At 40.1% G+C, this 24,541-nt stretch overlaps 1 protein-coding gene across 2 annotated transcripts in view; it reads right to left on the bottom strand.

The window, feature by feature from the left end:
• Nucleotides 1-24,541, bottom strand: part of LOC117430798 (double C2-like domain-containing protein beta) — a 111,259-nt gene that overhangs the window by 60,585 nt on the left and 26,133 nt on the right. For both annotated transcript variants that reach the window (XM_059000683.1, XM_059000684.1), the window contains exon 2: nt 11,748-11,827. In XM_059000683.1, coding sequence (XP_058856666.1) covers nt 11,748-11,827 — 80 coding nt within the window. The remainder of the gene's footprint in view (nt 1-11,747; nt 11,828-24,541) is intronic.

Genomic DNA, 24,541 nt, shown 5'->3' with positions numbered 1-24,541 from the left:
AGCTGTTCTTCAGTGCTAGTTGCCTACCATAGACATATGTAACACAGGCTAGATCACCCCAAGTGTCCTTATATTAGTAAGTACCATCACCATCTAGTGCGCAACTCATGTAGTGCCAGCAAAACTAAAGGAAACTTGGTCCAAAGTGGAAGATCACTAGATTATACTGGTTCTTACTTCTATAAAGGATCTAGCCTATGTTACATATATATCTATGGCAGGCAATAAGAACTAAACAGCAGCTTCTGGACTGATTGTCAAAGCACCTTAACAAACACACACAGTATTTGAGTAGCTGCAATCCACTCAGTATGACTGCAAGCACCATACAAAGGTAAGGGACATACACAAACAACAAGAAAAAAAGAGCTCCTTACTGTGTAATATACAGGTTAAAGGTGGAGGCACTGTAATGGATCTCTTCCTAACAGCTGATGAGTTCAGAATACTGGCATCAGCAGAAGACATGCACTTACCTCTCCACTACAGAGCTTGCTTGCTCTTAAGTTCAGTGGTTTGTCTTTGAACCGTGAGGCCAGTGTCCAGCCCTTACCCTTCCACTCAATTCAGGTTTATATTGTGGATTAGGTAGAACTAGGAGAGTGGGCACCACAGTAAGCAACAGAACATAAAGAACATTAGAAACAAAAAACGGCTTGCAAGCAGTTGGTATTTGCTTGAGTATAAAGCTAAGTGTAGAGTACAGATCAAAGGGGGTTATGATTTGTTGGAGAAACCACACTTCTAATACTGAGTTCAGTCGGGTCATTACCAAAAGGAAAATGTGGTCCTGGAGAAAGTTCAGCGAACCAGACTAATCCCAGATCTTAAAGGAATGAGCTCTACAGACAGGCTGAAACAACTGAATCGATTAACCCAGCACAAATAATTATTATAAGATTCTTTTAAAATCTTAAAAGGAGTTGACATAGTTAACAGCAGTACAGAAACCAGGACCGTTGGAAATATAGGGGCTTTTAACACTTGGTTCAGTTTTGGAAACTTATTAAACTGAGTTGTGTTCACACTGTAACCAAACTCAGTCCAGTTGGAAGTTATCTCTGTTAATTTGGTTTGTTTTCTTATTTTCGTGATTTGAAAGTGTGTTCATTTCACACCCAATGTCTGTTAGGAAACTCGGTTCATTTTCTATATCAGTTTACCTTGCAATATGTTTATTGTTATTCTTTATTTGCAGAATAACAATAAATAAATGTTTCAAAAAGTAATTTACGTATTTCAGCAACGTAAGGTCTAACTAGAGCCTAGAACAAAGGAGAATTAAGGGGTGGCTTGATTGAAGTCTTTAAAATCTTAAAAGGAGTTGACAAAGTTAACCTGAACCAATACTCTAAGTACAGTACAGAAACCAGGACCAGAGGACACAGCTGGAAATAAAGTGGAGATAGACTTAGGACAGAGTGGTTAGGGGATGGAATGGGTTACCTAGGCATGTTGTTGAAGGAGACACTTCTTCATACACAGTGGTGAGGGGATGGAATGAGTTACCTAGGCATGTTGTTGAACGAGATACTTCTTCATACTGGTGAGGGGATGGAATGGGTTACCTAGGCATGTTGTTGAAGGAGACACTTCTTCATACAGAGTGGTGAGGGGATAGAATGGGTTACCTAGGCATGTTGTTGAGGCAGAATCATGGGGATCCTTTAAGACTCAACCTGACAAAGTTTTGATATCAATTAGCTACTAGGAACCAGACGAGCTTAGATGGGCAGAATGGCCTCCTCTCATTCGTAAATATTCATGTGATTTTATGTATATTCTGCTCCCGGACTTAGTTTTTTGCCAGATATTTGATAACTGCTCTTATCTGTAATGTGATATTTTATAATGATACTTTGTAATGTTATACTTTGTACTGTGATATTTTGTAACAACTGTAAGTTGAACTGGATAAGGGCGTCTGCTAAGAAATAAATAATAATAATACAGGTGTACTCCACTTTTAACGGATCCTGTTTGAACAGAGTTCAGTTTACAACGTATTGAGGAGGCCTATCCCTGCCAAACAACATGGGTTTTAATGAGGAATTACTCTGGTTAAAACTGATTCATTTATAATGTATATATCGTTTAATACGTACAGTTTTTCTGTTCCACAGGTAGATATTTTGCACAAACAATGTACAAGCGGGACAGTAAATGACAGTCAGGGCGTCATTTTTGACGTCAGGCAGGAGAAACAGTTGCTGTTTTTGCTGGCACAGCTGTTGTACAGTTTAAATGTCTAACATATACAGTCATCCCTCTTTATACCGCCAGGTAAGGGCCATGGGCAAAAATGGGTAATAAGCGAGGGTGGCGTTATAGTGAGAGTCAATAAAATACACACACACACAACCTTCTATGTTTGCAATAAATTTACTAGTGACGTTTTAGCATCTTTTCCAATCTGTATGAAACATACATGGTTACTTTTGAGGAACAGTTTATACTTAAAAAAATTAAAAAAAAATTAAAAATAAAACACTCACTTAGTGTCAAATCACCCAAACAACAATTCCATAAAAACAAAGCGTACCATTTTTTAAATTTTTTTTAAATTTTTTTACTGTTCTGGTCATTTGAGTGTTACTGTTTGTGACACGACTAAGCCTGCTGAATTATAAGTGGAGTGCATCTGTAATAATAAGCATGCAAAAAGTTAGATGTTATTTGGCTGTAAGAATAGTTACATATAGAAATATGCCTATAACTGTTACCAAAAAAGTGCAAGGCAACTAGAGGTGTTAGCCTTTGCATAGTCGTAAGTGTAGTGTACGACTATGTCATGGTCACAGTCTTTTCAATAAAGTGCTGTACACATACAGTCTTATACACAAATACATGTTATAAAAAGTGACCTCCTTGTCGTTTGTATTCTACTGAATGTAATATCTATTTGGTCTCTAACCTGAGGACCGCTATTGATAGAAGCTACATCAATTTTCTGAGAAATCGATGTCTGGGTTTGAAAGGCTCTGATGAAACATGGGAAATTCCTTTAGCCAGACTGACAGCTTGTGATTGCTATCGCAATTTAGCCAATCTGTTTCACACTAGAGATAAGATCTGTGAGGGGACAGCCGGGGCACCACAGAGGGAGACAGACAGTCCGGGGAATGTGAAAGGGACAATCAGGAATCACAGATTTGGGGTCTGACACAATAGTGGCAAACTGCTGGAATGACCAGAATCCACACCAGAAGCTTGCGTCTGAACCACGGCAAGAGTCTGTATGTGAGGTCATAGAGCTTTACCCTCTGAGTCCGCAATGGCATCACACAACACTGCTGTTAAACAGAAAGTCATTGTGAAGTGTGGACATAAGAAAGCAGCAATACATGACATTTTACAACAAGCAGTATACAGTGCACACACAACAAAGTGTTACAAATAGAGCACTAGACATCATCAGATACAGGATTCACTCATATTTATCTTAAAGAGGCGACTAGTCAACAAGTCAACTAGTTTTACCTTGACTGGTCAACTCTGTCAAAGTAGTTGTTGTACCACTAATATATATCTACATAGGTTTGAAAAGAGGTATCACTGCAGGCACTAAAGTGATAAGAAGGAAGAGCTGCATTTCTGTTTAGTGTGCAGGATAAACTTAAAGACCTTTTATTAATACTGCATACATCACAAACCTGGCTGATTCTTATCTGTATGAAAGCACTTGGCACAAGCACCCGTTCTGTGGAGCTACACTGTATTTGTGTCGGTCGCTTCTAGAGTCAGTGTACTCAGCACAGTCATTTTAACCCTTGGTTGCCAGGGTTCATCCTTACAAAAAGCAGTGTTGGGGAAGTTACTTTAAAAAGTAATCCATTACAGTTACAAGCTACTTCAACAAAATTGTAACTAGTTACAGTAACTTATTACTTTGAAATAATGTAGGCCTAACTACTGAAGTTACAGTTACAAATAGTGCTGTGACGAACACTGGATTTTCATGTTCGGATATTCGCTCAGAATTTAAATATTCGTTTGGATATTCGTTCATTTTTCAAAAAGTAATAAAAGCCATTATATTGCTCTGAATGCAGGCAGAGGCAGCATAGCAGCAGAGGCAGGGCCCCTGTGCGTGCCTTCATTTTACAGCAAGACCTTACAATATGTAACACGTCAAAATAGAAAAATATCCCTGGAGTAAAGAATAAGTTGTGTGATTTACTTTACCCCAGTGAATTAACTACAAAACAAAGGATGCCAAACAGCAATTCAAGTTAAACGTTGTTTTGTTTATTCCTGAAATAAATAGTACATAAAGTTGAAAACGCATTTTATTTATTTATTTATTTTTCATTCATGGGCATTGCCGTTTCTTCACAGTAAACAGCGGCCATAGACACATTTTCATTAAGTAATAACACAAGGTTTACTTGTGCTTTTTTGTAGCTGAACAAGCAAATGAAAACTGAAATTTAACTTTAAACACTTAAAATAAAACAAACGTGGAAATGCCATTGTAAAGTGAAGGGGAAAAAAACTCACCATTTTGGTTCTCGTTTATTACATTCCACATAACAGAAAGTCGCAATAAAAAATATATAATATATACAGTCTATATAAAAATCACTACATTTTCAGGAAGTTGGGTATTGTTTAAGAATGACGTGCTTGTCTTTTTTCTGTCCCATGAGATTCTGGCTGTAAAGCAACACAACGTGTTTTTGTCCCAGATGGCTTTCCATAGAGATCACTATGCGTGCGTGCACATAATCTGGTTTGTTTACTTTTTGCTGTCTAAAACTTTTAAATAGAGGCTCAAGAGCTGCTGTGTTGATTCTGTGTTGTTTATATATATATATATATATATATATATATATATATATATATATATATATATATATATATATATATATACAGTGCCTTGCGAAAGTATTCGGCCCCCTTGAACTTTGCGACCTTTTGCCACATTTCAGGCTTCAAACATAAAGATATGAAACTGTAATTTTTTGTGAAGAATCAACAACAAGTGGGACACAAATCATGAAGTGGAACGAAATTTATTGGATATTTCAAACTTTTTTAACAAATAAAAAACTGAAAAATTGGGCGTGCAAAATAATTCAGCCCCCTTAAGTTAATACTTTGTAGCGCCACCTTTTGCTGCGATTACAGCTGTAAGTCGCTTGGGGTATGTCTCTATCAGTTTTGCACATCGAGAGACTGAAATTTTTGCCCATTCCTCCTTGCAAAACAGCTCGAGCTCAGTGAGGTTGGATGGAGAGCATTTGTGAACAGCAGTTTTCAGTTCTTTCCACAGATTCTCGATTGGATTCAGGTCTGGACTTTGACTTGGCCATTCTAACACCTGGATATGTTTATTTGTGAACCATTCCATTGTAGATTTTGCTTTATGTTTTGGATCATTGTCTTGTTGAAAGACAAATCTCCGTCCCAGTCTCAGGTCTTTTGCAGACTCCATCAGGTTTTCTTCCAGAATGGTCCTGTATTTGGCTCCATCCATCTTCCCATCAATTTTAACCATCTTCCCTGTCCCTGCTGAAGAAAAGCAGGCCCAAACCATGATGCTGCCATCACCATGTTTGACAGTGGGGATGGTGTGTTCAGGGTGATGAGCTGTGTTGCTTTTACGCCAAACATAACGTTTTGCATTGTTGCCAAAAAGTTCGATTTTGGTTTCATCTGACCAGAGCACCTTCTTCCACATGTTTGGTGTGTCTCCCAGGTGGTTTGTGGCAAACTGTAAACGACACTTTGTATGGATATCTTTAAGAAATGGCTTTCTTCTTGCCACTCTTCCATAAAGGCCAGATTTGTGCAGTATACGACTGATTGTTGTCCTATGGACAGAGTCTCCCACCTCAGCTGTAGATCTCTGCAGTTCATCCAGAGTGATCATGGGCCTCTTGGCTGCATCTCTGATCAGTCTTCTCCTTGTATGAGCTGAAAGTTTAGAGGGACGGCCGGGTCTTGGTAGATTTGCAGTGGTCTGATACTCCTTCCATTTCAATATTATCGCTTGCACAGTGCTCCTTGGGATGTTTAAAGCTTGGGAAATCTTTTTGTATCCAAATCCGGCTTTAAACTTCTCCACAACAGTATCTCGGACCTGCCTGGTGTGTTCCTTGTTCTTCATGATGCTCTCTGCGCTTTAAACGGACCTCTGAGACTATCACAGTGCAGGTGCATTTATACGGAGACTTGATTACACACAGGTGGATTCTATTTATCATCATTAGTCATTTAGGTCAACATTGGATCATTCAGAGATCCTCACTGAACTTCTGGAGAGAGTTTGCTGCACTGAAAGTAAAGGGGCTGAATAATTTTGCACACCCAATTTTTCAGTTTTTTATTTGTTAAAAAAGTTTGAAATATCCAATAAATTTCGTTCCACTTCATGATTGTGTCCCACTTGTTGTTGATTCTTCACAAAAAATTACAGTTTCATATCTTTATGTTTGAAGCCTGAAATGTGGCAAAAGGTCGCAAAGTTCAAGGGGGCCGAATACTTTCGCAAGGCACTGTATATATTAATCACACATATCAGATGGTGAGACGGTAAACAAATGCAAGATGTTTCTGTCATTTGTAGTGAATACAAACATCTGATTTTTATATCTGAATACGTTTCAAAAAATATTCGTTGGAATATTTGGATATTTGTCCCAGCACTAGTTACAAATAGTTTTTTTTCAGACACCAAGCGCAACATGCTATCAAAGTTAAAAGAGACTCAACATGCAAGAGCACCTTCCTCAGGACTCTCAGCACAGGAAACAGCATTATTACATATAGTCTGTGTGCAGCAGCACCTTCCTCAGGAGTCTCAGCACAGGAAACAGCATTATTACATATAGTCTGTGTGCAATAGCACCTTCCTCAGGACTCTCAACACAGGAAACAGCATTATTACATATAGTCTGTGTGCAGCAGCACCTTCCTCAGGACTCTCAGCACAGGAAACAGCATTATTACATATAGTCTGTGTGCAGCAGCACCTTCCTCAGGACTCTCAACACAGGAAACAGCATTATTACATATAGTCTGTGTGCAATAGCACCTTCCTCAGGACTCTCAACACAGGAAACAGCATTATTACATATAGTCTGTGTGCAGCAGCACCTTCCTCAGGACTCTCAACACAGGAAACAGCATTATTACATATAGTCTGTGTGCAGCAGCACCTTCCTCAGGACTCTCAGCACAGGAAACAGCATTATTACATATAGTCTGTGTGCAGCAGCACCTTCCTCAGGAGTCTCAGCACAGGAAACAGCATTATTACATATAGTCTGTGTGCAATAGCACCTTCCTCAGGACTCTCAACACAGGAAACAGCATTATTACATATAGTCTGTGTGCAGCAGCACCTTCCTCAGGACTCTCAGCACAGGAAACAGCATTATTACATATAGTCTGTGTGCAGCAGCACCTTCCTCAGGACTCTCAACACAGGAAACAGCATTATTACATATAGTCTGTGTGCAATAGCACCTTCCTCAGGACTCTCAACACAGGAAACAGCATTATTACATATAGTCTGTGTGCAGCAGCACCTTCCTCAGGACTCTCAGCACAGGAAACAGCATTATTACATATAGTCTGTGCAGCAGCACCTTCCTCAGGACTCTCAGCACAGGAAACAGCATTATTACATACAGACGTGCTCAAATTTGTTGGTACCCCTCCACAAAAAATGAAGAATGCACAATTTTCTCTGAAATAACTTGAAACTGACAAAAGTAATTGGCATCCACCATTGTTTATTCCAGATTTAATAGAAATCAGACTTTGCTCTTGATTTTTTATTCAACATAATATTGTAAATAAGAAAACAAATGAAAATGGCATGGACAAAAATGATGGGACCGCTAACCTAATATTTTGTTGCACAACCTTTAGAGGCAATCACTGCAATCAAACATTTTCTGTCGCTCTCAATGAGACTTCTGCACCTGTTAACAGGTAGTTTGGCCCACTCTTCCTGAGCAAACTGCTCCAGCTGTCTCAGGTTTGATGGGTGCCTTCTCCAGACTGCAAGTTTCAGCTCTTTCCATAGATGTTTGATAGGATTCAGATCAGGACTCATAGAAGGCCACTTCAGAATAGTCCAATGTTTTGTTCTTATCCATTCTTGGGTGCTTTTAGCTGTGTGTTTTGGGTCATTATCCTGTTGGAGGATCCATGACCTGCGACTGAGACAGAGCTTTCTGACACTGGGCAGTACGTTTTGCTCCAGAATGCCTTGATAGTCTTGAGATTTCATTGTGCCCTGCACAGATTCAAGGCACTCTGTGCCAGGCGCAGCAAAGCAGCCCCAAAACATAACCGAGCCTCCTCCATGTTTCACTGTAGGTATGGTGTTCTTTTCTTTGAAAGCTTCATTTTTTCGTCTGTGAACATAGAGCTGATGTGACTTGCCAAAAAGCTCCAGTTTTGACTCATCTGTCCAAAGGACATTCTCCCAGAAGGATTGTGGCTTGTCAATATGCATTTTAGCAAATTCCAGTCTGGCTTTTTTATGTTTTTCTTTCAAAAGTGGAGTCCTCCTGGGTCTTCTTCCATGGAGCCCACTTTTGCTCAAAAAGCGACGGATGGTGCGATCAGAAACTGACGTACCTTCACCTTGGAGTTCAGCTTGTATCTCTTTGGCAGTTATCCTTGGTTCTTTTTCTACCATTCGCACTACCCTTCTGTTCAATCTGGGGTCGATTTTCCTCTTGCAGCCGTGCCCAGGGAGGTTGGCTACAGTTCCATGGACCTTAAACTTCTTAATAATATTTGCAACTGTTGTCATAGGAACATCAAGCTGCTTGGAGATGGTCTTGTAGCCTTTACCTTTACCATGCTTGTCTATTATTTTCTTTCTGATCTCCTCAGACAACTCTCTCCTTTGCTTTCTCTGGTCCATGTTCAGTGTGGTGCACACAATGATACCAAACAGCACAGTGACTACTTTTCTCCATTTAAATAGGCCGAATGACTGATTACAAGATTGGAGACATGTGTTTTACTAATTAAAGAAACTAAGTAGTTTGAAATATCACTATAATCCAATTATTTATTATCTTTTCTAAGGGGTACCAACAAATGTGTCCAGGCCATTTTAGAATATCTTTGTAGAATAAGCAATAATTCATCTCTTTTCACAGCTTCTTTGCTTTATTCTATGACATACCAAAGGCATGCAAGTATACATGATAAAATAGCTTTTAATTTCATCACTTTCAGGAGGAATGAAGCATTATTTCAATGAGCTGTAAGGGTACCAACAAATTTGAGCACGTCTGTATAGTCTGTGTGCAACAGCACCTTCCTCAGGACTCAACACAGGAAACAGCATTATTACATATAGTCTGTGTGCAACAGCACCTTCCTCAGGACTCTCAGCACAGGAAACACCATTATTACATATAGTCTGTGTGCAGCAGCACCTTTCTCAGGACTCTCAACACAGGAAACAGCATTATTACATATAGTCTGTGTGCAGCAGCACCTTCCTCAGCACTCTCAGCACAGGAAACAGCATTATTACATATAGTCTGTGTGCAATAGCACCTTCCTCAGGACTCTCAGCACAGGAAACAGCATTATTACATATAGTCTGTGTGCAATAGCACCTTCCTCAGGACTCTCAACACAGGAAACAGCATTATTACATATAGTCTGTGTGCAGCAGCACCTTCCTCAGGACTCTCAGCACAGGAAACAGCATTATTACATATAGTCTGTGTGCAATAGCACCTTCCTCAGGACTCTCAACACAGGAAACAGCATTATTACATATAGTCTGTGTGCAATAGCACCTTCCTCAGGACTCTCAACACAGGAAGCAGCTTTATTTTATAGTCTATGTACTCTCAAAGATGCCATTCATTACCCTATAATTAAGGTGTTATTTAAAAGCAATTATAATTATGTTCATCTCTTGTGTGATCCTGCATGTTCCATTTCATGATTTATTTACAGCCAGAATCACATTACATAAATATTTTTCATAAAAAAGTCTTCCATATGTGTCCACGGAACACCATTCAACCACCCCCCAAACAGGAAAGAAACATACGGTATAGCAAATGTGTAATTTCATTTGAAAACATTGAAAACGTGAGGGGCGTGCCAATAAACTTGCTGGTTAACCATGGGAGCAGAATTCAGGTAGGAAACAATCTACACTTTCCATTAAACCTTGTTTAACAAATCACACAAGAGTCTCTCTTTCAGTGTGGAACTCAATGATTGAATTAAAGGTGTTCCTGCAGCAGGTCACACACAGACTGGTCTGAACACAGAGTCAACAGAGTCAAAGAGACAGCAGCATATGAGGCTGTCAGGAAGGATAATAAACTGGCGCGCTTCAGAAAACCAACAAAATAAATACATTGAAAAAAGAAGCTTTCTACAAGTATAAAGAGCTATCCCGCAGAGCGAAACAGAATGTATTATTACCGCTTGAACCTCTGTTCCAAAAGCAGTCTCCCAACACAGGGGGCATTAACCCTTCCAACATGGAACATAGGAACTCAGTTTAAAACAAGAGGACAGCTAAGCAGTGCTCATCCATTTCCCAGTAACTTTGTTAACATGGATCTTAAAGGAGTCCAATGATTCTGCATCAACAGCTAGGTAACCCATTCCATACCCTCACACTCTGTGAAGAATAGAAGAATTCCCTGATAATCTGCCAAAAAGGTTAAAGCTGTACTTCATAAATGCTGCCTTTCCCTGTTGCATGTCACAAATAATGGTATAAATCAACATCTCTATATGCAATTTATATATAATTTAGCCGCGACCCTCATCAGGAGAAGCGGATTATAATGGATGGATGGATATTTAACTGATTTGTATTAGTAAGACTGGGATAAGGAAAATCTTACTTACGCTACAGAGGAGGACAGAAAGACTGTATTCCAGAGAAGAGCGTTCTTTTACATAGGGGAAGTGGAGGAGGTATCGTGTTATTTCATGAAAGTCTATCGTTAAGTATTTTGCACGACTATGTAGTTTGTTGCTATGGAGTAATTAGGCCAATTAGCGTGCACTTTACCGTGCTTTACCAAAGTGTAATGACACTTAAGTCACACACTTTTTTTGCCGTGCACTTTTGGAAGGAGCACAATCATGCGTCATTTGCCCGTGACACGTCATGAATGCACTATAGTAGCGCGATTAAAATTTGCATGTAAACACCACCTAAGTCACTGTCACAAAGGGTTAAGAAAACGTTCTTATAGATTCTTGAGAATAAGGCTACAAAATGTGACCCTAATTAGACAAGGTTAGAAAACACTATCGTCTTTTTCTTTTGGTAACATTTAACCTACTGACACGTAAACAAATGTTGCTCATTTTTTAACTGTACACATTGTTACCAATTTGTCAACTAATACAAAAGGTGAAATAATATAACATCTTATCCTTTTTGCAGAACCTTACAAAATAACATCTTTAAGTCCAATTTAACCCCAAATCATTTAGGGTTAAATACCTGACGTTCCACTGGAACACGCCCACCTGCTGGTCAACTGACCAATCTGAGATGCTCTTCTGGGACACGCCCATCTGCTGGTTAGGGACCTGCAGCTGACCAATCCCTGGCTGCTTTTCCCCACAACCAAACACAGCAGGTAGGATGTGCCAGACAGAGCGACAGGTTGTCTAACAATTATTTACATAAATAAACACACAATTATTTACATAAATAAACACGCTACTATTTAGAACAACAGCCCTGCTACAGGGACACTTCCAGTAAGTGAACCTACCTTTGCCTTATTTATGGTACAGTGAAGGGCGTTATTTTCCTGGTCATATAACAGGCTGAAGTCTAACGTGCCCAATGTAGCTGTAAGAGAAAGGAGAAAGGAGAGACACTTAGATACAATTGGGTACACAGAATGCCTTCTAAAGTCCATCAACAGGCAAATTCACGTATGCCAGAAACATACATCCCCGCCACGCCTGTACATTCAACATTAAATTAAAACGTTTTACAGTGTGTGGAATGTGTTCTCAAAGTAGAAGTGTGACATGTACAGACAGAGAGACATCTCTCTATACCCCCAGAATCCCATTCTCCCAATAACGTCAATATTGTTAATATCAAGTTTCATTGTAATTGAGAAAGCGGTTTTCCATAGATTTGCAGGCCTGTTGGTTTGAAACAGCTAACTGCCCCAGGCCTGATATATGGGTTCTGATTTCAGGGTTTTAGTCAATTAAACCTGATTTCTACCCTGAAAAATATAATTTGTCTAAGGTTAAAACTGTACGTGTCAAAATGTAAGTGTGACATACATACAGTGATTTCTGACAGACAAACTGCCACTATACACCTCCAGATTAGGATACATTCAATAATTTGTGCTTGAAATGCAAGTTTCATCAAGCCGTTTTTAGCTATCTGTTAAAATCTGACAGACGGTCAGACGAACAGACATACAGCCTCCTTCTGAGTCATCAGGATTCTTTTAAATCTGACTTGTCAAAGTTCTGGGATCATTCAATTACTAGGAACCCGAGGAGCACTGCTGACCGACTCTCGTGCTTCTCTGACCCCTGTCATCTAAAAGATATTGTCACTTTAAAAACTGCTTATGATTAGCTGGAAAGGCAGTCCAGTATGTGATGAACCGTTCTAGCAGAATGAATAGCAAGCACACACTGTGATCAAACAGTTCATTCAATTACAGAATACCTCATGCAAAGAGAGAACTAGGAAATTAGTCTTTTATTTTAAAGCTCAGAGAAACTGGAATAATTAGCAAAAACTTTATTAGGGCTTAGAACGGTACCACACTGTTAGAACAAAAACACAATAAACAACTAATAAGGCTTCTTTAGGTTATTACAAAGACAAAATAAACATGGCTCTCAAGTTTAAGGCGCATCATAATACAAGGAGCTTCTAACAAAATCATTTGGTAAATCTTACCCTTTTTGTGCCACCATTAACTACACAGTGTTGGGAAAGTTACTTTTAAAAAGTACTCTGTTACAGTTACAAGTTACTTGAACAAAACTATTTTTATTACTCTGGAAAAAAACTAGTTATGGTCACTTCTCAGGCACAGTTAGATTTTAAAGAGATATTTTCATCAGGCTGCAGCTCTAAATATTCTTTGAAGATCCAGCTATCGAACCCACTCGTTCTCTCCTCTGGCGTCATTTTTTAGCGCAATGATATAAAAAGCGTGTTCATGTGACATGGATGGTTTGACTTGCACTGTTGGAGTTCTTTCTAATTTACATGTTATGTATTAGCTGTAGTCCTTTTTTAAATGTAGCTAAATGTAACTTGAAACAGGGGGAGACCTGTACTGACTCTTCTGATGTGTTCGAAGTGCTGCAGGAAGAGGGCAGCAGCCCGTCAATATTTGCCTGTCAGTCATGGCAGTGACACGGAGAGGTGGGAGAGTGGGTGTGCAGGCTTTCCTTCTCTCTGAATGGCTGAGAGGCGGGTATTGCTGGCCCTATAAAATAACATTCTGCTGTTCCCTCAGGTCTGCCTTCTGAGACGTACTGAGCGTACGGAAGCTCTGGTCCAGGATCGTGAACTGCGGAGATGGAAATCCCAACAAAAAGAAAAGAAAAAGAAAAGAAAAAGAATTAGCGGTAGCGGGGAAAACCTTGGGCAGCCCCGATCAACATTTGTATAGCAGGCTGAGGGAGCCGTGAGTGTAGGACAGAGACCCGGGCCGTGCGGGTAGCGACGGTTGGAGAAAGCTGCCGAGCGCAGCACCTTTTATTTGTAGTTTTGTTTATTGTGCTTTATTTTCCCTGTTCCTTTCGCCTTTTGATTATTCTTGTGTTTGAGCACCTGTACTCTGTACCGCTCCCGGAATAGTTGTGGCTCTGTCTGTACCATCGCTGGTAAGGCAGACCACAGACAACAGCGCCCTATGCGGGCTGAAAAGAAATTACCTACCCATAATAAAACTGGGCACCTGTGCGGTGTTCCCAATTACCTCTGTGTCTCCTGTGTGTCAGTGAACTACCCACCACCCTTCCACATAACTATTTAATTTTTTCATATAAAATGTAATGCATTCCCACATTTAGTGACTTTTACAGGTACAAGTTACTGAAAAATGTAATCAGATTACAGTAATGTGTTTCATGTAATGCGTTACTCCCCAACACTGACTACATAGGTCTCAAATGTGCAATTCTTAAAGAAACATGTATTTTCAATTTAAAACAGAGGAAAGAAGACACTGAAGGCGTGGGGAGTTTCATCCTCCACGTGAAATGACCTAGGAAGTGCTATTCACTTGTTTCACTATTAAGAGATTTATTCACTTGTTTTAACCATTTGTAACCTTGCACAATGTTTGTTGTATTGCTAAAATGATATAGCCCCCCCCTCCCATTAAAACAGCAGTAAAATGCATGAATAGGCCCGTAAAACTAAATCAAAAACTGTGACAGATATCTATTGATTCTTGGTTTTAAATCTCCCTCCCGACCTGCGAGGGCGCTGTGTAAGGGGAACAGAATACCTGGACTAAATGGCACGACAGTTTATTCCCAAGGTTAGGTGGAAGTCAGCCATCTAGAAAGGGGACAGAGCTACGGTCCAGAAAACCAATGACCCGGATGGGAAATGGCATGGCATCCGCGGATTGGAGGAGCGGGTGCGCTTGTTGACCAAGGGGTCATGGGTGACATTATAAAAAGGGGGCGTAGTGATGTGATCTGTTCCTTTGTGAATGGTTACGTTAAATGACCAGAAGGAGAACCTGTGCTGTGAAACGTGAGTGTTTTGTTTGTTTTTGTTTGTCGTTAATAATACTGTTTGTAATTATTTGGACGGCTAACACGATCCGGAGCTGTCGCCAAAGGCCAGCACTAAACCCGGATCAACAACACTGCACTTTTGTTGTCACTAAAGAACTGTATTCACCACGAGCACTAGAGCACGCACTGTGGACTGGTGTTTGTGTTTGTGTTTGTGTTACGTGTGGGTGAACTAAAAACAGGACTGTTATTATTTCGGGGCCAACCCGTGGAATACACGCCGCTTTATTGCTTCATTACCATTGTTATTATTTACTGTTGTTTTGCCATCAGGCCATTGGGTTTAAAAAACATTAAACAACATTGCACCTGGATTATAACTGTCTGTTTGCTGCACAATGCTAACCACTTTGCCACAAATATCTATATCTGCTTTCGGAAAAACATGAACAATTACAAACCCACATTTGTTAGCCCAATGCCCTGTACAAAAAACACTCTACACCGGCCTCCTGACCAAAACTTAAATAACAATCATTGCACTTAAAAATCCTTTCTTTTATTTGCAGAACCATAATACCTCCAAACAACGTACATCATTATTAAAGGAGGCAACTTCAGCAACCTTCCTTAATGGAATATTTGACCAGATAACACTCGTCCCGCTGCAGAATAGTAAACTTCTTCAAAAGAGAAACAAAGTGATAAAAAGACTCACAGCTGTAATTGCTGCCAAAGGTGCTTCTACCAAGTATTGACTCAGGGGGGTGAATACTTATGCAACCAACAAATGTCTTTTTTTTGTTTAATTAACTTTTGTGTCACAATAAAAAATATTTTCCACCTTCAAAGTGTTAAGTATGTTGTGTAAATCAAATGGTAAAAAATCCCAATTAAATCCATTTTAATTCCAAGTTGTAACACTACAAAATGTGGAAAAGTTCAAGGGGGGTGAATACTTATGCAAGGCACTGTATCTGCAGAATAAACAGCTACATTTAGACAAAATTAGAGTATGCTATTATAAGAATATAGTTAAAGAGCAATAGCAGGTAGATGCCAATTAAAAATGCTCCAGAAATTACAAAGTAGCCTGTCTTCAAATGAGGACAATGGAACTAAATGAGTTAAGTATTTCTATATTCACATAAACACAGTTCACTCCTATGGAGTTTTATACACATAATAAATACTGAAGAAGCTGTTCCTCTTTGCCTGCTTGACATTGGCAGTGCCTGGTCGTGCTGTGTGTCCTGTGTGTAGGGGGTTGCCCTACATGATCAGGTCTGAAGCTTGTGTCCGGTGTTAAAGGAAAGTGTTCTGAAGATGAGGGAATCTATTTAGAACAAAGAAGAATTAGAGGGGTCTTTCAAATTTTAAAAGGAGTTGACAAAGTTAACTCTGAACAATACTTTAAGCACAAAAACCAGGATCAGAGGACTCAGTTGAAGACACTTGACACACAGTGTGGTGGGAGTCTGGAATGGGTTTCCTAGCCATGTTGTTGATGCTGAATTTTTGGGTTCCTTTAATCCCAAAGTTTTGAGATCTATCAGGTACTAGGATCCGGAAGAGCATTGATGGGGCCTCCTCTCTTGGTAAATGCTCTTATGTTTAACAGTTAGTGTATATTTTACTACAGGTTTTTACACTGGAGCCTTATAAAAGCTTTTTTTAAATATGATTTACCATACCTCGCTTTACAGTGATTACCTGTCCTTTACCATGCTTTTACTATGCATTATAACACTTTGCTTTTACTGTGGGAAACCTCTTAAAGGGGATGGCGTTTTAAACTATAGATGGTAGGTAAATCTAAAGGAATTGTCAAGGGTAAGATTAATTAGAGATAGGAAATGTAGCCAGGACTTTGATATCAGCAGACAGCAGCTCTGTGGAAATTCCTGTATTGTATCTGGGGTTCCCATAGATAACCACACAAAGGGAGGCTGTTGGGAGCTTAAAGGAGCAATTTAGCTAAATTAAAGGGAGGAACTTTAAGATTCTGAGTGGATTTAAAAGATGTAGGATATCAGAGGGTGATATTTGCAGATTTAAATGCTGAAAATCAAATCAAATCAAATCAAATCAAATCAAATTTGATTTATAAAGCAAGCCATACCAAGGTGCTTTTAACAAGAAAAATGATATTTGGAAGCACATTTAATACAACAAAAACAATATAAACAATAAAAACAGCAAGAGAAAACAACATTTTAAAATTAAAATTAAAGCAAATAAAGCAACAAATGAGGAACTCAAACCGAATAAATATGAATAAAACTATATAGGAGAAAAAAGAAATATTATAAAGATATAAAAGCCCTATTATAAAAGTATGTTTTTAATTTATTTTTAAAAATTGCCAGTGTCGGTGCGTCTCTCATTGTGCATGGTAGAGCATTCCAGAGTTCAGGTGCGTTGTGACTGAATGCTCTACCTCCTGTCCTGTGCTTTAAAATCCTTGGGACAGATAGCAGCCCTGCATCTTGGGATCGGAGTGGCTGGCCAGGGGCATACGGGACTAAAAGATCCTTCAAATAGGCCGGAGCCAAACCGTTTAGGGAAAGGTTGTGATATTACAGGGCAGATTTCAGAGGAGTGCAGATAAATAAAGACCGCCCCTATTATTTGTTTATTTAGCAGACACCTTTATCCAAGGTGACTTACAGAGACTAGGGTTTGTGAACTATGCATCAGCTGCAGAGTCACTTACAACTACGTCTCACCCGAAAGACGGAGCACAAGGAGGTTAAGTGACTTGCTCAGGGTCACACAATGAGTCTGTGGCTGAGGTGGGATTTGAACCAGGGACCTCCTGGTTACAAGCCCTTTTCTTTAACTACTGGACCACACAGCCTATGTATATTTGTGTGCTGTTTATTATGATGGCGGAAAGCCTGTATTGTTATTACAGCGCGGATGAAAAGTCACCGTCATTTGTATTGTTTATTTTGTTGTACCTCTCGTGAGAATGCGTGACTGTCAGCTAAGTAATTATTGAATTAGCTAACAGTCACACAGACTAATTAAATCCTGTGTAGAATGCGACCATCTCCGGATTGATTGATTGTTGTTAATCTGGAGATCGTCGCATATGAATGGAGACCCATGGCTTTAGCAAAGGGGAGTGGAAAACAGAGGCGTGTCTGTCTGGAGAGAGAGAGCGCCTGGAAATACGATAATAATATGAATCATGATTATAGCAGCAGTTTTTATTCTGTAAATATTTTGTCTAATAGTTAAAAAGTACAATGCGGGGCTGCCAGGTCTTGTTTTCAGAAAATATCGACACGGACATTATATACAAACCAACTATTCTTACTATTGACATAGGTCACGGTCATAAGCTTTTTCATTATACCGATAGCTCTCATTTAGAATTTACTGAGGTACTAGCTGAAACTGTAAAGGCAAAACAATGAAGGAGAAAATGTTGTTTTAATAAGAAATCAGGCCCTAAATACTAATATAAGCGTAATATACATTGTTTTTTCATGGATCCTTGGGCTACATCTATTTATGAAATGTTCACATTTCTGACCCCTTGTGGCAAGTTAGCTGTAGTGGGTGACGTCACACCAGGAAGTAAAGGCAACACACACGGCAAACGAATTACGCTTTCATTAAATTTTCTTGAGCTTGTTAACATGCATTTTGATTAACGAGTTCCCTTATCTAGTCTTTGAGACAGGAAGGTGACCTGCGACAATTAAGCTTTTTAACGAGAAATGCATCCATTAACAACCTCATCGACTCAATTGCAAAGCATTTATGAAAATCACTTGCTACTATTTATGAAAATCACTTGCTACTAAAGCTCTCGTTACTATACCACGACTTTGAAACAATAACACTGGGTTTTGAAAATTCTGCCCATGGAATCTTGTTGGCTACAATCAGTTGAAGAATCCTGAAAGAGTTTTACAAAATATTGTTACAGCTCTAACTGTCATAGTGATGCAAGCCTTACTGGTATCAAAGCCATACTGGTCTCAACCTCTCCTGGCTGTGCCTCTACTGCAGTAATAATTCTCTGTGTGAATGCTGTTAGCCTGAGCTAATGACAGAGGACCGGGTGTTAAGCCCCTTAACACTAATACGATTTGAACTCAAAGACATGACCTTTTGTTTATTCTTTATTCTGCTGCTACAGAATGTGATCCATTTAATCATAGCTTTCCATTGAATTTCTGAACGTATTCACCAGCTGCAGCAGATTTAAAATAAAAGGCTGATCTTAAAAATGCTTTCGTATGTCACTGTATTCTAATGGTGTTATTCCCATTGAACCTCTTCTAATTAAAAATCAAATATTAAAATGCAATCAATGACAACAGATATCTGTTTTAAAATGAACATCCAGGTTTGCTACGTGTTTCTTTTAATAAATGCACATGTGAGATCTGTGTAGCTATAGAAGTGCTAAACAGACACGATGATTTATTTTCTTATCTTCAATCTCTTTAAAGGATCCCAGTGATTCAGCATCGTCAGAGTGGCTTGGTAACACATTCCATACACTCACTGCTGTGGCAAAGCAGCTTTTGTCTAGCATTCTCTGCTTGAATTTTATAGTTTTAAATGATATGTTTGAAAAACAATTAACATTGATGGCCAAAATCTGTAGCGTAAATATAACTTTATTCATGAGAAATCTCTTTGTGACTGCAGCATTTAAATTGGATGCTTTTCTCCAACATGTTAATAGCGTACAGCAAATGAATAGTTACATGATAAAAATGCCATGCTTGTGGACCCTGATATAATCTATTACAGAGCCAGCCTGACCTTTTACTAATGAAAGTGTTCCTCCTATTCAATCCAATTCATCTTGGCCAAATTGTAATGAGGTTTCTTTGAAAAACACCTGAGATTAATTCAGCTTAATTTATTATATGTCATATAATAATGATTATATTTATCAACTTTCCACACAGCAGTATTTTGTAAGCCATTAGTGATGGAATGCACTTCACGAGGGCACTGGGTTTTGTATGCGTCTGGTAACCGAGAGAATATTTACACACAACGTGGACAAGTGGAACCATTCCTACGGTTACCAGGTGATTGTCTAGAAAATCCTACATGGTCTAGAGAAAGTTAACCCAAGTTAGCACTGAATCGTCAACTCGTCTAGACTAGAAAAGCGACAGTAGCCCTTGACTGATCACACGTCACGTGACTTCAACAACATCATCACAGCACGCGTGGAGCGGCTGGGTTTAAAGCAGTGTCATACCATGTGTCTACAGTATATCTGTAAGTGGCTGGTCTTGTCTAAATGGCAGGCTTCAGCTAAGGCCTATGTATAAGGGCCTTCACTTTTGTTTTTTGAAAAATCCAATATTTCAGTGGAAAGAACTTGTTATCTGTGCCTTATATGGGTGTCTAATGGAGTCCTATGCAACTCCTGTGATACGGAAATGAAAAATGAAAAGAGGACAGTTAACAGTTTCATTTTGAAGCTTGTCTCCAAGGAAAAAACTGAAATGGCCCCCTGAGCAGTGAGACTGATAAACGGGTAACTGCAGGTCCCTGTGATCCCTGAGCAGTGACACTGACAGACGGGTAACTGCAGGTCCCTGTGATCCCTGAGCAGTGACACTGACAGACGGGTAACTGCAGGTCCGTGATCCCTGAGCAGTGACACTGACAGACGGGTAACTGCAGGTCCCTGTGATCCCTGAGCAGTGACACTGACAGACGGGTAACTGCAGGTCCCTGTGATCCCTGAGCAGTGACACTGACAGACGGGTAACTGCAGGTCCGTGATCCCTGAGCAGTGACACTGACAGACGGGTAACTGCAGGTCCCTGTGATCCCTGAGCAGTGACACTGACAGACGGGTAACTGCAGGCCCCTGTGATCCCTGAGCAGTGACACTGACAGACGGGTAACTGCAGGTCCGTGATCCCTGAGCAGTGACACTGACAGACGGGTAACTGCAGGTCCCTGTGATCCCTGAGCAGTGACACTGACAGACGGGTAACTGCAGGCCCCTGTGATCCCTGAGCAGTGACACTGACAGACGGGTAACTGCAGGTCCCTGTGATGGAGTCCTGTATCGATGCCAGGCCTTCAGGATGCTCTTTCACTGGGCGCTTGTCACGCAGGCCTGTGACAGGCTGTTATTAACGAAGAGCGAATACCATTAGAGTGGGGGATGGGAGAGGGCAGAGGGGCAACGAAGACTGTAACAACTGTAAGACAGCAGGGAGGGGGTTAAAGGTTTAATTGTATTCGGTTTATTGTTTAATTGTTTTGCTTTATTGCTGAATTTAATTTGTTTAATTGTTTTGTTAATTTATTTGAAGTGTTAATTATCCCCTGCACCTGGTGGTAATTATAAATTAGAACCAGGTGCAGGGTATTTAAAGAGAGCAGTTATTTTGCTCAGGGCTGCTGAGTAGAAGGAGGCAGAAGAGGTGCTCTGCTTCCGAGCAGTCAAGAGGAAAAACATAAGCAGTATAAACCTGTGTGGTTTTGTTTGTTTGTTGTGTTTGGTTTGGTGGGAAAACGGCTTAGCCATCCTACTTGTAGTCAGGGTGTTCCTGAAAGTTGAGTTAGTGCTCCGAAAGAGCTAGGTGTTTATTTTGTGTTTGTTTTATTTTGTGTGAATTAAAAATAGCGCATCAGCGCATAAAAATCCATTCCTGTGTGTGTTGGGTTGTGTTTTTATAGGGGCAAAGAACCTGTGTGGCAGCGGTTCTGTTACACAACATACATACAATACTAGAATACAGTAAGTTAGAATTTTGTTCAAGTCACATGTAACTGTAATGGATTCCTTTTAAAAGTAAATCCAACACTGTCAGTAACATCTCATCTTTTAACACGTAAAATGACTAAGGTTGGAGCTTTTAGCTCTCAGTTTTCACACTCAGGCCTTTGGTTCACTAAACATCTTGGTATCACTGAATAGATAACTCCTCATTAAATACTAAATATTTGTATTAAAAATCTGTCCCACAGGTGCAGTGCTACCCTAAATATTATAACTACCAATGTACCATTGGTAGTTATAATGTGGAACATTTTCCCCCAAAAGATGTTTCTGCAATGGTGACTGCCAAGACTGGTATAAATTCAATGTGAAATCATTCATGGCAGTGAGCAGTGCAGTAGCATGTTATGGAATCACTCATGGCAGTGAGCAGTGCAGTAGCATGTTGTGGAATCATTCTTGGCAGTGAGCAGTGCAGTAGCATGTTGTGGAATCATTTTTGACAGTGAGCAGTGCAGTAGCATGCTGTGGAATCACTCATGACAGTGAGCAGTGCAGTAGCATGTTGTGGAATCATTCTTGGCAGTGAGCAGTGCAGTAGCATGTTGTGGAATCATTCTTGGCAGTGAGCAGTGCAGTAGCATGCTGTGGAATCACTCATGACAGTGAGCAGTGCAGTAGCATGCTGTGGAATCACTCATGACAGTGAGCAGTGCAGTAGCATGTTGTGGAATCATTCTTGGCAGTGAGCAGTGCAGTAGCATGTTGTGGAATCATTTTTGACAGTGAGCAGTGCAGTAGCATGCTGTGGAATCACTCATGACAGTGAGCAGTGCAGTAGCATGTTGTGGAATCATTCTTGACAGTGAGCAGTGCAGTAGCATGTTGTGGAATCATTCTTGACAGTGAGCAGTGCAGTAGCATGCTGTGGAATCACTCATGACAGTGAGCAGTGCAGTAGCATGTTGTGGAATCATTCTTGACAGTGAGCAGTGCAGTAGCATGTTTTGGGCTAAAATGAAGAACACGTCCTACACAATAGATAACACTTGAGGTACCACTGAACACGTGGGATGAATTTCAAATTAAAATCTTTATATTTAAAGAGGAGATGATTATCTATTCAAGGATACCAAGATATTAAGTGAAAACACTGGGCGATAAAAGCCCCACCCCTTGTCGTTCTACATTCCTAACAATGGATAACATTGCTTAAAGGGGAATCGTTACAGCATCACTGCACTTATGAGATGGCTTGATTGGTAAAATCTATTACATATATATTTAATGATGATTGCCTATTCTGGGATAGAAAGATATTTAGTAAGCAAGAGATCTGGGTGGGATAAAAGGGGCAATAAATGTCCCACCCCTAGTCAATCTGTTTCAAGGCTGGTGACACCATCCTCTTGGTAATGGCTGTCTTCAGAAGTGGCTTTCAAAATGTGTCCTGTTGTGAACATGTAAACATTAAGTGACTCCTCATAGCTTACTGTTTGAAAGGTGCTACATACTGTAACTGCAAACTTCTTTTGCTATGCCCTTTCCAACCTGTCATTATATAATTTCACAAAGCGATTTCCATTTCTAATTGCGAGGATTGTACGATTAACTGTGCCCAATCCTTTATCCCATCGGATTGAGATTAACCCCTTTTTTTTATTAATATTAGCTGCCACTTGGTTGCACAGAAATTGGGAAAAGAGCCATTTAGACCATAAGAGCAAATGTACGTGCGAAAGAAGGCCATTTGGCCCACCTAAGCCCCTCTGGTTCCTAGTAGCTGATTGACCTCAAAACTTTGTCAAGTTGGGTCTGATTCAGCATCAACAACATAGCTAGGTAACCCATTCCATACACTCACAACGCTCTGTGTGAAGAAGTGTCTCCTATCCTCTGTCCTTATCTCCACTTCCAACTGTGTCCTCTGGTCCTGGTTTCTGTGCTTAGATGTGGGATATTATTCTAGGACTAAACTGTGCCCCCTGGTATCTAATGTGTGTTTCCTATATCTGTGCAGTGCAGTGGCTATCAAACTGAGGTCCAGAAAGGTTGCTCAGGAGGTCCAGAAAAATGCATTTTGATTGTTTTACTGTGGTGAGAGATAGACCATACACTAGTCTTTGGCTTTATTGCATCTTTGACTATTGTGGTGAAAGACAGGCCTTATGATACTTATAGATAATGTATATAAGCAGACTCCCCAGCCCTGGCTATCCTCTACACTCCACTCATCCTGTGATGAGCTGCGCACTGCTGCAGAGATGGAAGAGATTCAAGCTACCCTGTGACTTAAACCACTACTGCTCCCTAACCCTATCATCTCACACCCTGCTCGCCCCTCCCCTCCCCAGCCCTGGCTATCCTCTACACTTGTGGCAAAGTGCCCCCCCCTGTGTATGTTATATGTTACGTGTTGTGTGTAAATGTTGGTGTATAGGCATTGGTACACGGGATATAAGCGGGTCTGTGTTTCACGTGTGTGTAAATTGTATATTTGTATTAGGCACGGGGATGGCACATCACATCACGTGCAAGTAAAAAGTAATAATATGTGAGCACGGGGAATTGCACTTTAATTAATTCACGTGCAGTTGTACCGAGATTCCAATTGAATGATTGACTAGCAATCGAGTCTCGGTACAACTGCATAAAAGCTGCATGTTTTCACTCACTGGTTGTTGGGTGTTCGTGAGTGGAGAACGGGTGAGAGAGAGAGGAGAAAGAAAGAAAGAAAAAGAAAGAAAGAAAGATCGTAACGTTTGTTTTGACTTTACTCACCGTGTTTGTCTCTGTGCACCGTTTGTGTGTTAGTATGTTTTGTTTGTCTTTTTTTATTTTGGCGTATAGTGCCGTGTCCTGTTTTTTGTTTCAAACCTTTTATTTTCTGTTCTGTTAATTATTAAATGCTGAGCGCGATCACGCGCTCAGCTTAACCAAAACTCCAAGTCTCTGTCTGTTTATTTCCTGCATCTGGTCTGACGCCACCCACTCCGGCCGTCTTTGTGACACGTGGTGTCCTGCGTGGGATCGACAGCGCCTCCAGGACTCAGGCCAGAGCAGGAACCGCATTTTCTTGGATTACAAAAAAAA

The sequence above is a fragment of the Acipenser ruthenus genome, chromosome 26, assembly GCF_902713425.1.
Source record: "Acipenser ruthenus chromosome 26, fAciRut3.2 maternal haplotype, whole genome shotgun sequence".
Taxonomy (NCBI): domain Eukaryota; kingdom Metazoa; phylum Chordata; class Actinopteri; order Acipenseriformes; family Acipenseridae; genus Acipenser; species Acipenser ruthenus.
The sequence above is the reverse complement of the archived record's forward strand: the minus strand, read 5'-3'. Positions and strand labels throughout refer to the sequence as shown.